This window comes from Agelaius phoeniceus, chromosome Z (genome assembly GCF_051311805.1).
Source record: "Agelaius phoeniceus isolate bAgePho1 chromosome Z, bAgePho1.hap1, whole genome shotgun sequence".
NCBI lineage: Eukaryota > Metazoa > Chordata > Aves > Passeriformes > Icteridae > Agelaius > Agelaius phoeniceus.
Window position 1 is genome coordinate 19,883,861 of NC_135303.1, and position 15,591 is coordinate 19,899,451.

Below are 15,591 nucleotides of genomic sequence, written 5' to 3' on the forward strand. Positions count from 1 at the left end.
CACTTCCTCCTCTCTGACTGGAAGAAAAACTACTGCTTGTAGGTACCATTGCCAACAAGTTCTACTAATTCAGATTCCTGCAGGATCCCGCGGCACTGAGAGGATCTTGATTTCATCTAAGTTCCATGTCAGGGAGTCACTTGTCATGCTTTTGCTGCCAGCCCTGTGGCCCCGCTGCCATTGCACAGGCAGTGGTGGCCACCACAAGTGCTGGCACTATTTAATGTATCTCTTCATTCAGGGCACTGTGATGGAGAAGCCACCGCTTCTACTCTTGCCCTTCTGTCCACAGTGTGGCTGGCTAGGAGCAGGTCACTCTGGGCTGCATGGAGATGGCAGCTCTGGTGGTGCATCAGCACAAGCTGCACCAGGGATGGCCCCCGGCAGCAGCACCTCTCCACCCCTAGAAAAAAACTGCATGTGCACAGTTATATTTTTCCTAAATATGTCATCACAGAGACATATTGCCTGCCTCTCTAATTGGGCCAGTGGCATGTCTGTCTGTAGAGCCATCAGAGCTCTTTGGACATGGTGGAAGCTTCTAGAAGCTTCTCACAGAAACTACCCCTGTGGCCTCCTCCACTACCAAGAAATTAGGCTATGCCAAAATCAACACACTGAGGAACAGAATTTTCTAGATCTGTACAGAAAAGCTGCATCCTGTCTTTGTACTGAATTGTCTTATATCTTTAGAAGAAAAAAACATTGGCTCTTAAGGTAGCTATTGCCATGTCTACTGTCAGTGAAAGGTGAATGATGAGCTAAAGGTGTTTCTTCTGAACAAACATTTGTAGAAAGTATCTTAGGTAATATATGTGTTTTGGCATGAAATGAATGGTTCCTTAGCTGAGGCCACCTTATTGTGAAAGACACATGTTGACTCATCAGAGAAAAGAAGGGACTTTCACCTCTTGTTAAAACAATGGTTCTCTATCAGTTAGGCAAGCAGACATGATGGACAAATTCTCTTGAATGATAAAATTTAGACTCACATTAATAATAAACTGAAGAAACAGATCTAAATTTTTAGAACACACTTCAATGTTATTGCAGCAGTGCAACTCAATTGTCAGTGTCCGGCTAGCTACCAGCACTGCTAGCAGCACGAGGGGGCGCTTTTCCCAATAGCTGGCTTCGGGATAGCGCCTAAGACAGTGCCCAGCTTGCGGCTGTAGGCACACCTCGTGCAGGATGGAGTCTAGTAAAGGCTGCAACCAGCGGAAAGAAGAAGGCGGACTCCAACTGTGGCTTAATCCAGGCTTTAATGAATCCCAGAGGCACCGACAGGAGAAGACGGGGGGGAGGGGATGACAGCAAGTTTTAAGGGGTAGGGAGAACAAGGGAGGTGCCAGGCATTGGGCCAATGGGGGTGTAGTGGGGAGTGGGGTCCAAGGGATTGACACGTGGGCAACACCAACGGGAAACATTCTGGGGAGGGGCCCCGGTCCCTAAGCCAACCATCGAACTCCCCTGCTGGAACATTCTAGCAGTAAGGGTGGGGAGTGAGAGTAATTGGCAGGGTACTGGGGAGGGATCAGAAGAAAAGATACAAGGGTTTCCAGGGAAACCAGGGCAGAGTTTAGGGGATACATTGTTGGCTGAGGTGGAGCCAGGAAGACAGACAGCTCCAAAGGTGGGAAGGGAGAACTGGGGCAGAACCATTTTCAGACAGAAGGGGATTGGAACAAACCAACCTAATAACTTAACAAAACACACTTCAACATCTCCCCCTTTTTCGTTTAAAAAAAGAAAAATCAAGTGAAGGCTTAACACACATCTTGCGGGTCTTGACCTTCAAGTTCAGAGTCCATGTCTAAGTCTTCAGCGTCTTGAAACTCAATAGACTGTCTGTCTTCTTCGGCCGACACTTGATTAACATTAGGGGGGGAAGTCAACTTAACCAAAAGTCCTTTAACTAATCTCCAAACAACCGTTGACACAACCGAAACTATGAATATAACCAACAGGACTAGCAAAGCTGTCTTTAAGATCGAGCCGATCCAGCCAGAGAGGCCCCAGTTTTTGAAAAGGTCCCCCAGGCAATCCGATGTGTCTTGCTTGATCTGATGGACCATGTCCTGCATTTCTTGAATGGAGGCTCTCGCGTCTTCGGCCCGGGATGATAAATTCAAACAGCAGAGGCCCTCGAACTCTTCGCAACGATGGTTATGTAAAAGCAACAGGAAATCAATTGCTGCCCTATTCTGGAGCGTTGCCTTCCTCGTTATTTCCTCGTCTGATAGGAGGTCTGATAAGGTGGCTGATGTAAGATTGGCTTGCTTAGCAACCCAACACTCTAGGTGAGCCAATTCTCCTAGTGACTTAGCCACCAACACCCAAGGTAAAAACAAGGTGACGGCTACAATTTTTGGCTTGGACCAATGGATAATTTCAGAGTCACACTCCGGATCGAGATCCTTAAGGTCTCTTTTGGACCGGACTGATTCCGGGGCGGCTCTTTTCACCTTCCAATCATTAATTTTGGTCAGGTTGGGTGTAAACAGCAACAGCCGACCCAAAGTACAAGGACCTCCGACCAGGCGAGAGGGGATGCCTGCCCACGCTCGGTCTCCGCAAATAAAGAAAATTCCCTGGGGTAGGGACAGCGGCTCGCTTCCCAGGGTGGATGCAATGGGTATTTCAATGGCCGTCTAACACCACTGGGCAGCAACATATTTGTTCTTTATTGGTTTTATACGAGTATACCTGCTGTCCCAGGGGGCTGGGGAAAACCAAAACAGAAAACAAAGCGAGGCATTAGCGGAGCCGAGCAAATCCAGCTCTGGAGGTTCAGAGGTCAAAGGGGCCAGCCCCTTGATTCCATCCCTCCAGACATCTCTGGGATTCCTATGGTGAGAAAGGATTTGGGTCACGAATGGGACAAGGGAGGAGTTGAAAGGGGAGGGCAACTCGTCGGGAGAGAGAGGGATCCCCACGAGGCAGGTCGACATCGGGTCCTCTGCTGATGCCATACTGAGGCAAATGTGTTCTTGGCCGAGGGCGTTGGCGAGAGTTCTCCAAACGTTGGCCCTTGGCTGGGGGATGATCCACGGGCTCGCAGGTGGGATAACGGGCCACAGAACGATGGCCAGCAGGAACATAACTGAACAGGGAGCCATCCGGAGGGAATAACTAAAACATCAAGAGAACAGAGTTAACAAAACAAAGCTTGAGGTTTGGTTCTGCCCTCAGAGTGGGGTGAGGTTTGAAGAGGAGGGTTTGCGCTTCCTTCTCCAGCAGACTTCCTCCACCTGTGCCGCACTGCTGGTTTGTCTTGACCGCTTAGGGAGGAAGGGCCTGACCCACTTCGATGGCACCCACCTTAAACCTGACGGGGTGGATACGCAGGCGTATCCCCTTCCCCAGGTGACCAGGTCGTATGGCCCTTCTGTCTTCCAGGTCTCCGGATCTTTGACTAAAACCGGAGCCTTGGCCTTTAGGTGCAGCTGCTCATGGTGACCGAAGTGCCGCACAATTGGGGGATTTAAGTTATCAAATGAACAGTTCAAAAAGTTGATGGTAAAGAGTGCCTTCGACAGCCGGACGTGAGGGGACTCCACCTTCACAGCTGTTCGTTGTTGTTCGAGTACCCTTTTCAGGCTCTGGTGGGTCCTCTCTACCACGGCTTGGCCTGTCGGGGAATAGGGAATGCCAGTCTTGTGCTCTACTCCCCATTGCTGCAGGAAGCTCCTTAGCTCCCTGGATTTGTACGCTGGGCCGTTATCAGTTTTGATGACCTTAGGGATGCCCAGAACAGCGAAGGCCTGCACAAGATGCTTTTTTACATCCGCTGCTCTTTCCCCTGTGTGGGCAGAAGCACAGACCGCACCAGAGAAAGTGTCAACAGAGACGTGAACATAACTGAGCAGGCCAAAGGAGGGGACGTGAGTCACATCCATCTGCCACACTTCACAGCTAGACAAGCCTCTGGGGTTTGCCCCAGAGCTGAGGGACGGAAGCTGATGAGATTGGCATTGGGGGCATGTAGCCACAATTGCCTTGGCCTGCTCTCGTGTGAGTTGGAATTGATGAACGAGGCCAGGGGCATTCTGATGGAACAGCTGGTGGCTAATCTTTGCTTGATTGAATATGTCAGGGAGTGGGGTCATCTGGGCTGCGGCAGCAAGGGCATCAGCCTTTCGATTGCCCTCTGCAATGAACCCCGGCAGGTCAGTGTGTGATCTGACGTGCATCACAAAGAAAGGTTGCTCTCGGTGGGAGACTAAAGTAATCATCCTTGAGAGCAAATTGAACAAAGGTACGTTAGACACCTCTTGAAGGACTGCGTTCTCTGCTCTGGACACTACACCTGTGACATATGAAGAATCTGTAACCAAATTGAATGGTTCAGAGAACCTCTCGAAGGCTCTGACGACAGCGTCCAACTCAGCTACTTGTGGAGAGCCCTCCACCTTAGCAACATCAGTCTCCCACTGCTGAGTTTGAGGATCCTTCCAAGTCATTACGTACTTATGGGATGCTCCGGACGCGTCAGTGAAAATGGTCAGGGCTTTCAGAGGGGTTTGACTCTGAACCTTTTTTATTGATAATGTGAATTGGACGTCCTGATTAAATAATTTATGGGCCGGCCGATCAACATCAATTTGACCGGTCTAACTGTCCAGTGCAAATTGTAGTGTCTCGTTTTCCTCAAGCAGCCTCTCAAGGGTTTTCTTTCTGAATTGGCCCGATCGCAATTGAATGGGAATGTGAATGCAGTCAAAATCACAGCCTGCAAGCTCCCTGATCCGCGATCTTGCTTTGCGGATGAGTTCTGCCACCAGCTCCTGTGGCTGTGTCATTCTCTCGGACCGGTGATGACTGAGAAAAACCCACTCTATAATCAGAAGAGGGTCTCTCGAGCCTTGGTCCTTGCCCCTAACTGGTTTGTCCCATTGAAAGATCATGCCATGTAGGTGTGGCAGTTTCCCCAAAACGATGAACTTGAATGGCAGACCCGGTTGATATCTGTGGGCCTGCCTGGCCGAGATGGATTCCTGGATTTTCTCCAATGCTGCCTGGGCCTCTGGGGTGAGTGACCTGGGAGAGCTGAGCTCCTCTCCCCCTTTTAACAAATTGAAAAGGGGGGCTAGGTCTTCGGTTGGAATGCCTAGCCAGGGCCTCACCCAATTCAAAGACCCACACAGTTGATGGACATCCGCTAAGGTCTTTACCTTCGTTTTAATAGCCAATTTTTGCGGAACAATGGTCCGCTTGGTGATTTCCAAACCCAGGTACTTCCAGGGTGGCATCCGCTGAATCTTGTCCTGTTGGAGCTCGAACCCTGCAGCAATCAATGCATTGATTGTCAGGTCAAGCGTGTGGGCAAGTATGTCATCGGTCGGAGCACAAACTAATATGTCATCCATATAGTGATAGATGATAACGTCTTCCAAGGCTGTACGAATTGGGGACAGCAAGGAAGCCACATACCACTGGCAGATGACAGGGCTGTTCTTCATTCCTTGTGGAAGAACACGCCAATGGTAGCGTTTCCTTGGGGCTTCACGGTTGATGGAAGGAACCGTGAAGGCAAAACGTGGTGTGTCATCAGGGTGTAAGGGAATTTGGAAGAAACAGTCCTTTATATCTACGACAGCCAGATTCCAATTTTGTGGGAGCATCGCTGGGGACGGCATCCCTGGTTGGAGAGGTCCCATATCTTCAATGATGTTGTTAATTTTGCGGAGGTCGTGAAGGAGCCGCCACTTGTCTTTATTAGGTTTTTTGCTGACAAACACTGGGGAGCTCCAAGCTGACATGGACTCCACCAGGTTTCCTTTAAGTAACTGCTCCTGGACGAGCTCACTGAGCGCTTTCAATTTTTGTTTGTTATGCGGCCATTGTTCTACCCACACTGGTTCATTTGATTTCCAATTCAGTTTCTGGGTAGAGCGCTCTTCAGTGGCCGCCGCCCGAAAAATCTGGGGAGCCGTCGGGAGATCAATTCTGGCTCCCCATTGGGCGAGGAGATCTCTCCCCCACAGGGGTTCCGTGTAGTCTAAAATGAATGGGCGTACTGACACCAATTGCCCATCCGGACCCCGAATTTGGACGATGATCTTAGATCATCGGGACAATTGCGTACCCCCAACACCTTGTACGCGAGCAGCCACGTCTTGCAGTTCCCAATGTGACAGCCATTCCCGAGAGGGAATGATCGTCACATCTGCCCCTGTGTCCCCTGTGTCCCCTGTGTCCAGGAGACCTCTGATTGATCTGTGGTCCCCTCCCCTCAAGAGTTGGCAAGTAATTCGGGGCTTTTCTCTCCCCAAGACTTGACCCCAGGCTACCATCGGAGAGCTGGTCTGTTGAGATGGTGAAAGTAGCTCTGGACTCAGCTTCAGCTCTGGCACTGGGATGGCTTGTGCCACCACTTGGCCTTTGGGGAGGAAGAGGGGAGGGCGGACACAGTACAGCCCCATCGAGAACTTCCCTGGGTCAGCTGTCAACAAGCCCGGGACGACATTGATCTCGAGTGGAGTGAATTTTGTGTCTCCGACAACAACATACCCACAATGTCTGAGCCGTCTCCACTGGCCGGGGCACTCTGGGCACACGGTCACCAACTGGAAATCAGTGTTTCTTAGATGCAGAGGTCGAGTCAGCTGCAACCTATAGGGAGCAGATTTAGATGTTGTGGTCAGAATAGGCTGTGGCTCAAGACAGGCTAAACAGGTCAAGTCTGGTGAGAAAATAGCATTGGGCACAGGCGGTTCTCCCCCTTTCCCCTCCCCGCAAGGTGTTATTGAACCCGCCTTATTTTTATCGTAGCGCAAGGGGGGACTGCGCTCAATCTTTAGTTTTTTTGTGGGGGATTCCCCCTCTGTGATTTCCCCCTTTTAAAATCCATGAACTCCCGCCTTAGGGGGCAGTCTGGCATCCAGTGCCCTAGCTTGCCGCACAGGTGGCACGGAGAGACTGCCTTCCCATGTGGTCCCGGGGCGGATCGGGGTGTTGGGTGGTCATTGACAGGAGTGGCGTCTACTAACGAATCATCCAGGGTATCAGCAGCAGCAGCTGGCATGCGAGGTGGCATGCGGGCCCTCTGGTCCGGGTCTCCTGATGTTATGGTGACCCGGCGCGCGCAGACTTCAATCATTTGCTGCACGGTCGGCGGAGGATCTGGTGGGAGGCTAAGGATAGCCTCCTTGCAAGCAGGATTGGCGTTAGTACGGGCCACCTCCTTTAAGAGCTCCGCTCTGGTTCCCTCACTTTTCACCTGCAACTCAATAGATTTGCGAAGCCTTTCCACAAATACAATGAACGGTTCATCTGCGCATTGCTTAATTATTGAGTAGGAAATGGGGGGTGCAGTTGATGGTAATCTCAGGAAGGCTCTTTCTGCCGCCTTACTGCTTTCCCGCAATGCCTCAGGAGGGATGACCCTCGCCTGAGTGTGCCCGTCTGCCCAATTCCCCACGCCACACATATGGATCAATTGAAATTATCTCCCCATTTGAGTCATGCCCAGTGTGGGGGTTTTCCCACAATGATGGTAGCACCTCTACCACTTCCCTTCTCCATATTGTCTCCCATATAGATAATTCAGTTGGGTTCAGAAGACAGGAGAAAACGGCCCTGCTATTGTGGCCTTCAGGATCCCCCGGAAGTACTCACTCTCCCGGGAGAAATCCTTTTGGGCCTTACAGAGCTCTTTAATCTGATGGTGCGGGAAGGGAGTCCACTGAGCCACCACTCCTCTCTCCCCTTCTGGATGGTAAGTAACTGGAGCTGCTGATGGAATAGGAGCCGGCTCTGGCTCAGCGGTTCCCACCCCTCCCCCTCCGGACGCCGAAGCTGGGAACCGGAAGGGGGAGCATGGGAACCGGAAGGGAGGGAGGAGGGGGAGTGGCCGAAGGATTGGGTGGAGGACTGGGCAAGCTGGGCGGGAAACACAGATGTCAAAGTTCCCGCCCCAAGGGAGGAGTCAGGGGGCAGGGTTAAGTAAGAGGGAGGAGGGGTGGGAGGGACCGACAAGGGAGGAGGGGCAGAGGGAAGCTGGGAGGGGTTGAGGGACAGGAGGGGGTTCTGGGAGAAAGAAGGAGAAAAGGTGGGAAAGACCATGTGGCCCCCTCCATCTTGGGCTCCACAGGAGCCATCTTGTGGAGGGAGCTGAAACTGAGCAGAGGATTTTTTAACAGGGATTTTTTGAACTGGGGTTTTAACAGGGGTTTTTTGAACTGGGTTAGCGGGGGAGTGGGAAGAACCCCGAGAAGTCTGGCCAGGACTCCTCGGGCGGGGGGATTGGGAGCCTTGAGAGCAGCCAGGGGAATGGTGGCCACTCCGCGCCATGCTGGGGCGAGCTGCTCCTCTCAAGATCCCAGCTTTAGGAAGAGCAGGGGAGGAAGAAGGGTTAGGGGTGGAGGGGCAGGGAGAACAAGGGGACAAAGTAGAACTCATGGAACCTTTTCCCAGTTTCGAAGATCTTAACACTAGCCTGATTTAGAATACCCAATAATTGATCTCAGCTAGAGAGGAATCCCTGGATTTAATTTCCTTTTGTAATTTGCTGTAAACTGCGTCCCAAAAGGGGGAGTCACGAAACTGCTCCGGGGAAGCGTCAGGAAATTGGGAAAATATCCACTTCACTAACTTTTTTAATACTTTTTTATGAACAACGAAACCCCTCCCAGAAAGGAACCCCACAACTTGGGCAGAAGCCGTCTTCTGCACCGCAGACAACCGTGCGCCCATGGTGAAAGATGTTAAAATCTCTGGCTCGCAGTGCACACCACCCGGGAAGAATGGGTAAAGAAAACAAGAAAGAGCCCCCCACCAGTCCCTGCGGAGAAAGAGCTGTGCAGCGAGAAAAGGAGAGAGGGTCCACTTGGGGACAAATTAGTTAAAAAGACAGAGAAAAGAGAGAAATGCTCACCAATCCCGGCAAGGGCCAAAAGAAATCCAAGGGTGGCAGCTTCCGCTGAGGGACGACTCCTCGGGCGCAAGGAGCTGCCATCCCCAGTCCCCTGGAGCGCCACCCACCAAAAAGGGGTCTGCTCCCACAGGGTCCGGCGGCCAGTGGAATTGAAAATTCCGTCCGCAGGGTCCGGCGATGTCCTCGGACCCCGACGTTGGGCGCCAAGAACTGCAGCAGTGCAACTCAATTGTCAGTGTCCGGCTAGCTACCAGCACTGCTAGCAGCACGAGGGGGTGCTTTTCCCGATAGCTGGCTTCGGGATAGCACCTAAGGCAGTGCCCAGCTTGCGGCTGTAGGCACACCTTGTGCAGGACGGAGTCTAGTAAAGGCTGCAGTGGAAAGAAGAAGGCGGACTCCAACTGTGGCTTAATCCAGGCTTTAATGAATCCCAGAGGCACCGACAGGAGAAGACGGGGGGAGGGGATGACAGCAAGTTTTAAGGGGTAGGGAGAACAAGGGAGGTGCCAGGCATTGGGCCAATGGGGGTGTAGTGGGGAGTGGGGTCCAAGGGATTGACACGTGGGCAACACCAACGGGAAACATTCTGGGGAGGGGCCCTGGGGAGGGGCCCCGGTCCCTAAGCCAACCATCGAACTCCCCTGCTGGAACATTCTAGCAGTAAGGGTGGGGAGTGAGAGTAATTGGCAGGGTACTGGGGAGGGATCAGAAGAAAAGATACAAGGGTTTCCAGGGAAACCAGGGCAGAGTTTAGGGGATACATTGTTGGCTGAGGTGGAGCCAGGAAGACAGACAGCTCCAAAGGTGGGAAGGGAGAACTGGGGCAGAACCATTTTCAGACAGAAGGGGATTGGAACAAACCAACCTAATAACTTAACAAAACACACTGCAACAGTTATCATGATGCATAAGCTTCCCAACATCATTCTTTTTCCTGTTTTTTCAGTGAAATAAGAGATCCTCCTCACATTTTCCACATATTTGCAGTTCAGCAATTGCAGTGTTCAAAATAACATTTGAATGTAAATATCTTGTTTCATAATCTATTGCATTCTTTTATTGCTTTAGTAAACTCTACTTGTTCACATACTTTGCTGAGGAATTTATAACAGATTAATCAACAAGGAGTAATTAAGGCTAATGACTTTACCTCCTGTGGCTAGTATACAAAGTTTTATATGAGATGAGAGAGAGAGGAAAAAACTGAGTTTCCATTAAAAGAGATGAGAGATTGGGTAACTGCATGACACGACAGAGCTGTGTTACTAAAATACAGTAAAATACATAAAAGAAAGAGTGTAAGTAGAAAATCATGGGCATTTCTGAAAGTGCAGCAAATTTTCTTTTTGTGGTTAAGAGGAAGTTCTGCCAAAGTGTCTACCAAGTCTAGTATATGTTACAGGGAAAAATGTAATAATGCAGGAAGGAATTCCACGGAGCCCTGTATTTTTTTCAAAAAGAAAAATTGTATATGCATGCACATGTATATAAGATACAACTTAATACCCGAATGGTAATTTTCTTGGATTACAGGAGGCATGACAAGAAGTTTGTCATGATATATTAATTGCTTGAATTAAAGTATATAAAATTTAGCCATTTAAAGTGTAATGGCAAGACAATAACTAATGAATATATTTTGTACATTTAATAATTAATACATTTTTGGGTTTTTTTTATTAGTAAGTATGGGTGATGCTTGTTTTTTGGCTAATAGGATATTCTGGGTTTTTAATATGATATTTTAGATAAGGGCAGTTATTGATTGATTGTGGTAATAACAGCTCTGATATCAGCATTTTGAAAGAGGAGGAAATATTTTCTAGTACCTGAGTAATTATACCCCTTAACTACTATTGCATTCCTGTGGCATCTGCCATAAAATCCATTTGCAACAAGTTTCTAAAAGAAATGTGAGTTTTTCAGAAGACCTGAGAAAATTTAGGGGAATGATTTACCTGGCCTGCTGGAAAAATGTAGACTTGTACCTAGAGTTTATATAGCACTGTGGTAACTGGTAACACAGATGGGCAATGTGGACCTTTACCATTTACAGAACTTTCATGGTAATGCTAAAAAATCTGTGGAATGCACAGTGCCATGGAGGAAAGGAATAAAATATATCTCTTATCTCTGTGAATGAATGTAGCCAGACTAAGAATTGAGTTATGAAAACTGTCATTTCAAATAAATTAATGGTGGAAAAAAACATGCAGTGAGGCAAGTAACACATGCAACACAGAATTTTATGTACACACACACAAGTGTGTGTGTGTATATATGTGCACATATATCAACATGGTGCACTTTCATTGCTGCTCACATAAAACTGCATTAGGTGTAAACTGTTGCAACAGATTTCTCTCTATTCTATTCATTAGAGCTTGTGGAGTTTACTCTTTGATATTATGTCTGGTTTTCTCTTTTCTTGCTCAATTATTTTTAATTTCTGGATCAGAAAAAGAATTAAGTCCTCAATTTTGTGTCAGTTGATTGTAACTGTCACCAATAAATCCTCATGCATTTTTACTCTTCAGGACCATTTGCTGTCAGTTCTCAATCAGTTTTATACTCAAATACTTTGCTTCTTCACATCAGATCTGCTTACTTTGAAGATCAGTCTTTTTTGTGTTAGGTTGCACTGAAGCTTTCTTGAAGTGTTGGAAAATTATTTCCTCAGTTTTCAATCTTCCCTTCAGAAGGTTCAGTAAGATTTAGAACAAAGACTTTTGCTTTCTTAAGTCCCTATTTGGACAATCTTTAATCAAGTTGTGTCTCACGGGTTAGAGACCTAGTGTACACCTGATTTCCAACAAGGACATGTTGAAGTCTCATATCCAGCCTAGTCTCCACCATCACTGCCAGACCCTTTTCTGTAAAGCTGCTTTCCAGCTGGGTACAGGCCTAGCATACATTTGTCTCTGGGGTTGTTCTCCCTAAGACTTTGCTCCTCCCTTGTTGAAGTTCATCAGCTTCCTACCTCTCCAGACTGTCAAAGTCTCTCTGGATGGCAGAACACCTTCTACTCTATCAGCCACACTTAACAGTTTGGTGTCATAAGAAACCTTGCTGTAGGTATGCTCTACCCCACCATTCAGCTTATTAATGAAGGGAGTGGAAAAGACTGGACTCACTAATGGCGTAGTGAGCACATTGCTAGTCACTGACCCCCAACTAGACGTTGAGCTGCTAATCACCACCTTTAGTAACCAGCTGTTCAGTCAGTTTTCAATGCACCTCATTATCTACTCATCCAGCCCATACATCAGCCGCTTCTCTCTGAAGATTATATGGAAAACAGTGCCATACATGTCGTCTTGGTTTGAAAAGACAGGTGTCTGCTTTCAGGCAAGGATATGAGAATAACAATTATTTACTAGTATATATAACACGGCAAACAAACAAACAACAACAATGGCAGTGACAACAACCAGAACCAGAAACCCAGTAACCTTCTCGGCCGCAGGCACTTTCCCTTTGTTGTAGTTATGGTCACAGCCAACAAAGGCTGGTGGCTCCCGGTGGGCAGTGCAGGTGCGGTGATTCCTTCATGGCTGCAGGGGGCACTATGGTGCGAGCCCAGGAAGCACGCTGTAAAGGCGGCTTGACCCAGACGGGAAGGGTTGGAAGAGAGGCTTTGCTTCACAAACCCCCTGGGGCAGTTGATCCCGGTGTCCCAGCAGGACCCTCAGAGACAGCAAGCTGGAATGGCAAGAATGAGCAAAACTGTAGGGGTGTTGGATGAGATGTATCAGAAGCTCCACAGTTGTAGCTGGAACTGCGGGGCATCTCAGCAGGCAGGGGGTGCATGGCTACCCCTTCAGTGAAAGGGATAAGCAGTGCAGTGAAAGTTCCTAACAGTGGCAAAAAAGTGGTGGGAGCAGAGCAGTGGCTACCCAGCTCCCAGCAGGGCAGGGAAAGGCAAGCTCAGGATCCCAGGGTTTATTTTTTCCTGAGGCACCGGCGCAGATGGTGAAAAATGTACCAGTGCAAAGGTCACTCTTAGAAGCAGAGCTCTACTCATGGTAGAAGGAATGCAGCAGGACATGGAACTCCATAGTGGTGATGAATTCTCCTCTCTGAATCCAAAAGCCCAATAGTATCTGCACGCAACCCTGTTTTCTCATCCCAACTCTGGCAGTATCTCTGCCCTACACTGGAAACCTAAGTTAAAGCGTGAGTAGCCAGCTGCACCCTTCCCCTGAGCTGACAACTTCTTTTGTCTCTGTTAAATATCCAGTGGTTATTGTCTCCTAGGAACATGGGTAGGGAAAAATTCCTGAAGAGGAAAAAAACAACAGGAGAACTCCTGAAACCCCACATACGTTCTTATGCTGCTTACCGAAGTCCTGGTGTTCTCTGAAAACTTAAAAAAATTGTGAAAGTAAACACACTGTGTAGTATATGGTAGAGATAATTCATGCTATTAATGTATAAAATATTGTAAGATCCAAACTATGTCCTTTGACCACCCTGGCCGGGAGCAGTGTATTATTCATATACATCTAGTTCCCGGGTTCTTTAATGTAAGAATAGAACCTTCCAGGGTGATAATCACCGCCTTCCCCGGGTCGCTGGGACCATCCAAGAGTGATTATCGCCTCAAAGATTGCATCTACCACGATGATGGATGGCGTCACCCTGATGCATGTGAATGCCAACTTCCCCGAAGTTCTCTGACATCATCTAGACACATGGACTGGATCTTTGTCTGCCTCTGCACATGTAAAGCCACAGTTCTGCATGTGAAGGGACACAAAGAACATTCAGTCATCTCTGCCTCAGGCAGAATAACCTGTATAAGAACTCACTGTGCGAAGCAGCATTTGTGAACAGGGGGAGACTCTGACATTCGGAGGTCAGATCCGTGTGTTCACCCAGCGCCGAACCCAGGCTCAATGCTGACCCTTGGCTGTGGTGGTTTTTGACGACTGAAATTCGGTCTCGCAGACAAATTAATAAATCTTTGCTAAATTTTCTTATAATCTTGGCTCTCAATTCGATCCTTTATAACACACTGGATAGTACTTCATTATTTTAATAGAAGAAACACATTTACTTTCAGAGAAGTAAAACCTTATTTCAGCTCAGAGCACCTTCTATAAAAATAAAAAACCCCAATAATTTTTTTCTTCATACAAAAGAGCATTTTGAGATTAATTTTATTTCGTGTGTTCTAAACAATCATTTGAAAACATAAATTGATTTAATAACTTCAGGAATCTATCCATAAATGCTTGGTGAATGTTTCCTATCAAAGACTGCATTTATCTATAGAAAAATGAAAGCTTTACTTTGATTACAGTCAGAACAAATATGGAAAGAAAATCTGATAATGATGGAAGGAAGAGTTAAAGGTTCAGAAATCAGATATTCTGGTATGGAAAGAAACATATAGAGAAATCAGGATGCAAGGAGTCTAACAATAAGATATTTTAGTCATGTAGAATATGTGCTTTGAAGAGTACAACACTATGTGACAGTGATTTGGTTATGAAAAATTTTTTAGAATAATACCTCTGCCCAAATTAAGGTGCAAGTAAGGCCATATGCCAAAGTCAATAGTATGGTTTTTATTTAACAGTAAATGAGAGACACAGAGAGAGGGGAAAAAAAAAAAGAAATAGAAAAGAGGTAGGGGGAGAGAAAGAGAGTGACAGAAAGTAAGTAGACAGAAAGAGTGAAAGAAAGTAAGTAGAAAATATCACCAGTCCATGGATCCCACCAGCATCCTGATGATCCTCTCCAGCTGGTCTTCTGGTGGAGAGGGTCCCCTGAAAAGCATAAAATCTAATGGATTAATATAGGCTCAGGCAAAGTGGGAATGCCCAGGTACCTCCCACAGGGAGGCGGAGGGGGGTGGAGAGGGGCAAAGTTATACACTGTCTCTTCCAATACACTCTGGACCTATTGCATCACTTTGCATCACATGCAGTCCTCTACTGGATGTCCTCAGGAATTAATCTGAGGAGCTTTGATGGATTTAGGGGTCTTTGATGGATTTTGATACCTCCCAGCTGCCTCTCACGTCCTACTGATGCAGTCTTCCTGGTATTGGGATACTGATCAGTTTGTGAAAAGGAGGACTGGTGTTCGCTCCGTCTGACCAGAGGTTATGCCCACACACCCAAAACTCTTCTCCTCTCACCTTGGTCGTGGGGTAGTGTGTGCAAACGTGGCCTCAGCAGATAAGCCTGTGGGCTTTGGCCTTCTCCAGGAAGGCCAGAACTGGTTTTCAGGACAGTTGATGGGTTTGGATTTCTTGTAGATGCATTCTTCTCCCTGGACCTGAGATAACTGAACTGAGATAACTGAGATAGTGTCAACTTTATCTTATGTCAAGTTCCCTTAGGTGACTTAACTTACAGAATTCCCCTCAGGAGGCATCTTCAGGGAGGTGTGGGTTTTGGTGGTTTCAGCTTCTTTATACAATTTTGCCGTAATGGGCAAAAGTCCTTCATAACAATGCTTAAGGCATGAACCCTAACATTTTAGTCTCTGACAGACTGCAACATTGAAGGAAATGAACTTGCCACAAAAAGCAATGGAGGAGCATAACTTTTGTTACAGGTGTTCCATGGATAAATATAACCCAAAATACTGCCCCAGTATGAAGTATTATGACATGCTATTGCTTTTCCTTAAAATTTAGCTGTAGCCTCATAATAACTGTCAAATACTGTTAAATTACTGAGATCCAAACCTAAAGCAAA

General features: G+C 47.6%; 1 protein-coding gene across 1 annotated transcript; it reads right to left on the minus strand.

Moving 5' to 3' along the window:
* Window positions 1–2,646: 2,646 nt before the first annotated feature.
* LOC143692253 (uncharacterized) lies at window positions 2,647–9,510 on the minus strand. The gene is made up of 3 exons (XM_077172161.1): window positions 8,879–9,510; window positions 6,514–6,615; window positions 2,647–3,132 (listed from the first exon to the last, which is right to left on the minus strand). Exons 1-3 carry the CDS (start codon window positions 9,508–9,510, stop codon window positions 2,652–2,654), a joined length of 1,215 nt encoding a protein of 404 aa, XP_077028276.1. The 3' UTR covers window positions 2,647–2,651.
* Window positions 9,511–15,591: the final 6,081 nt, after the last annotated feature.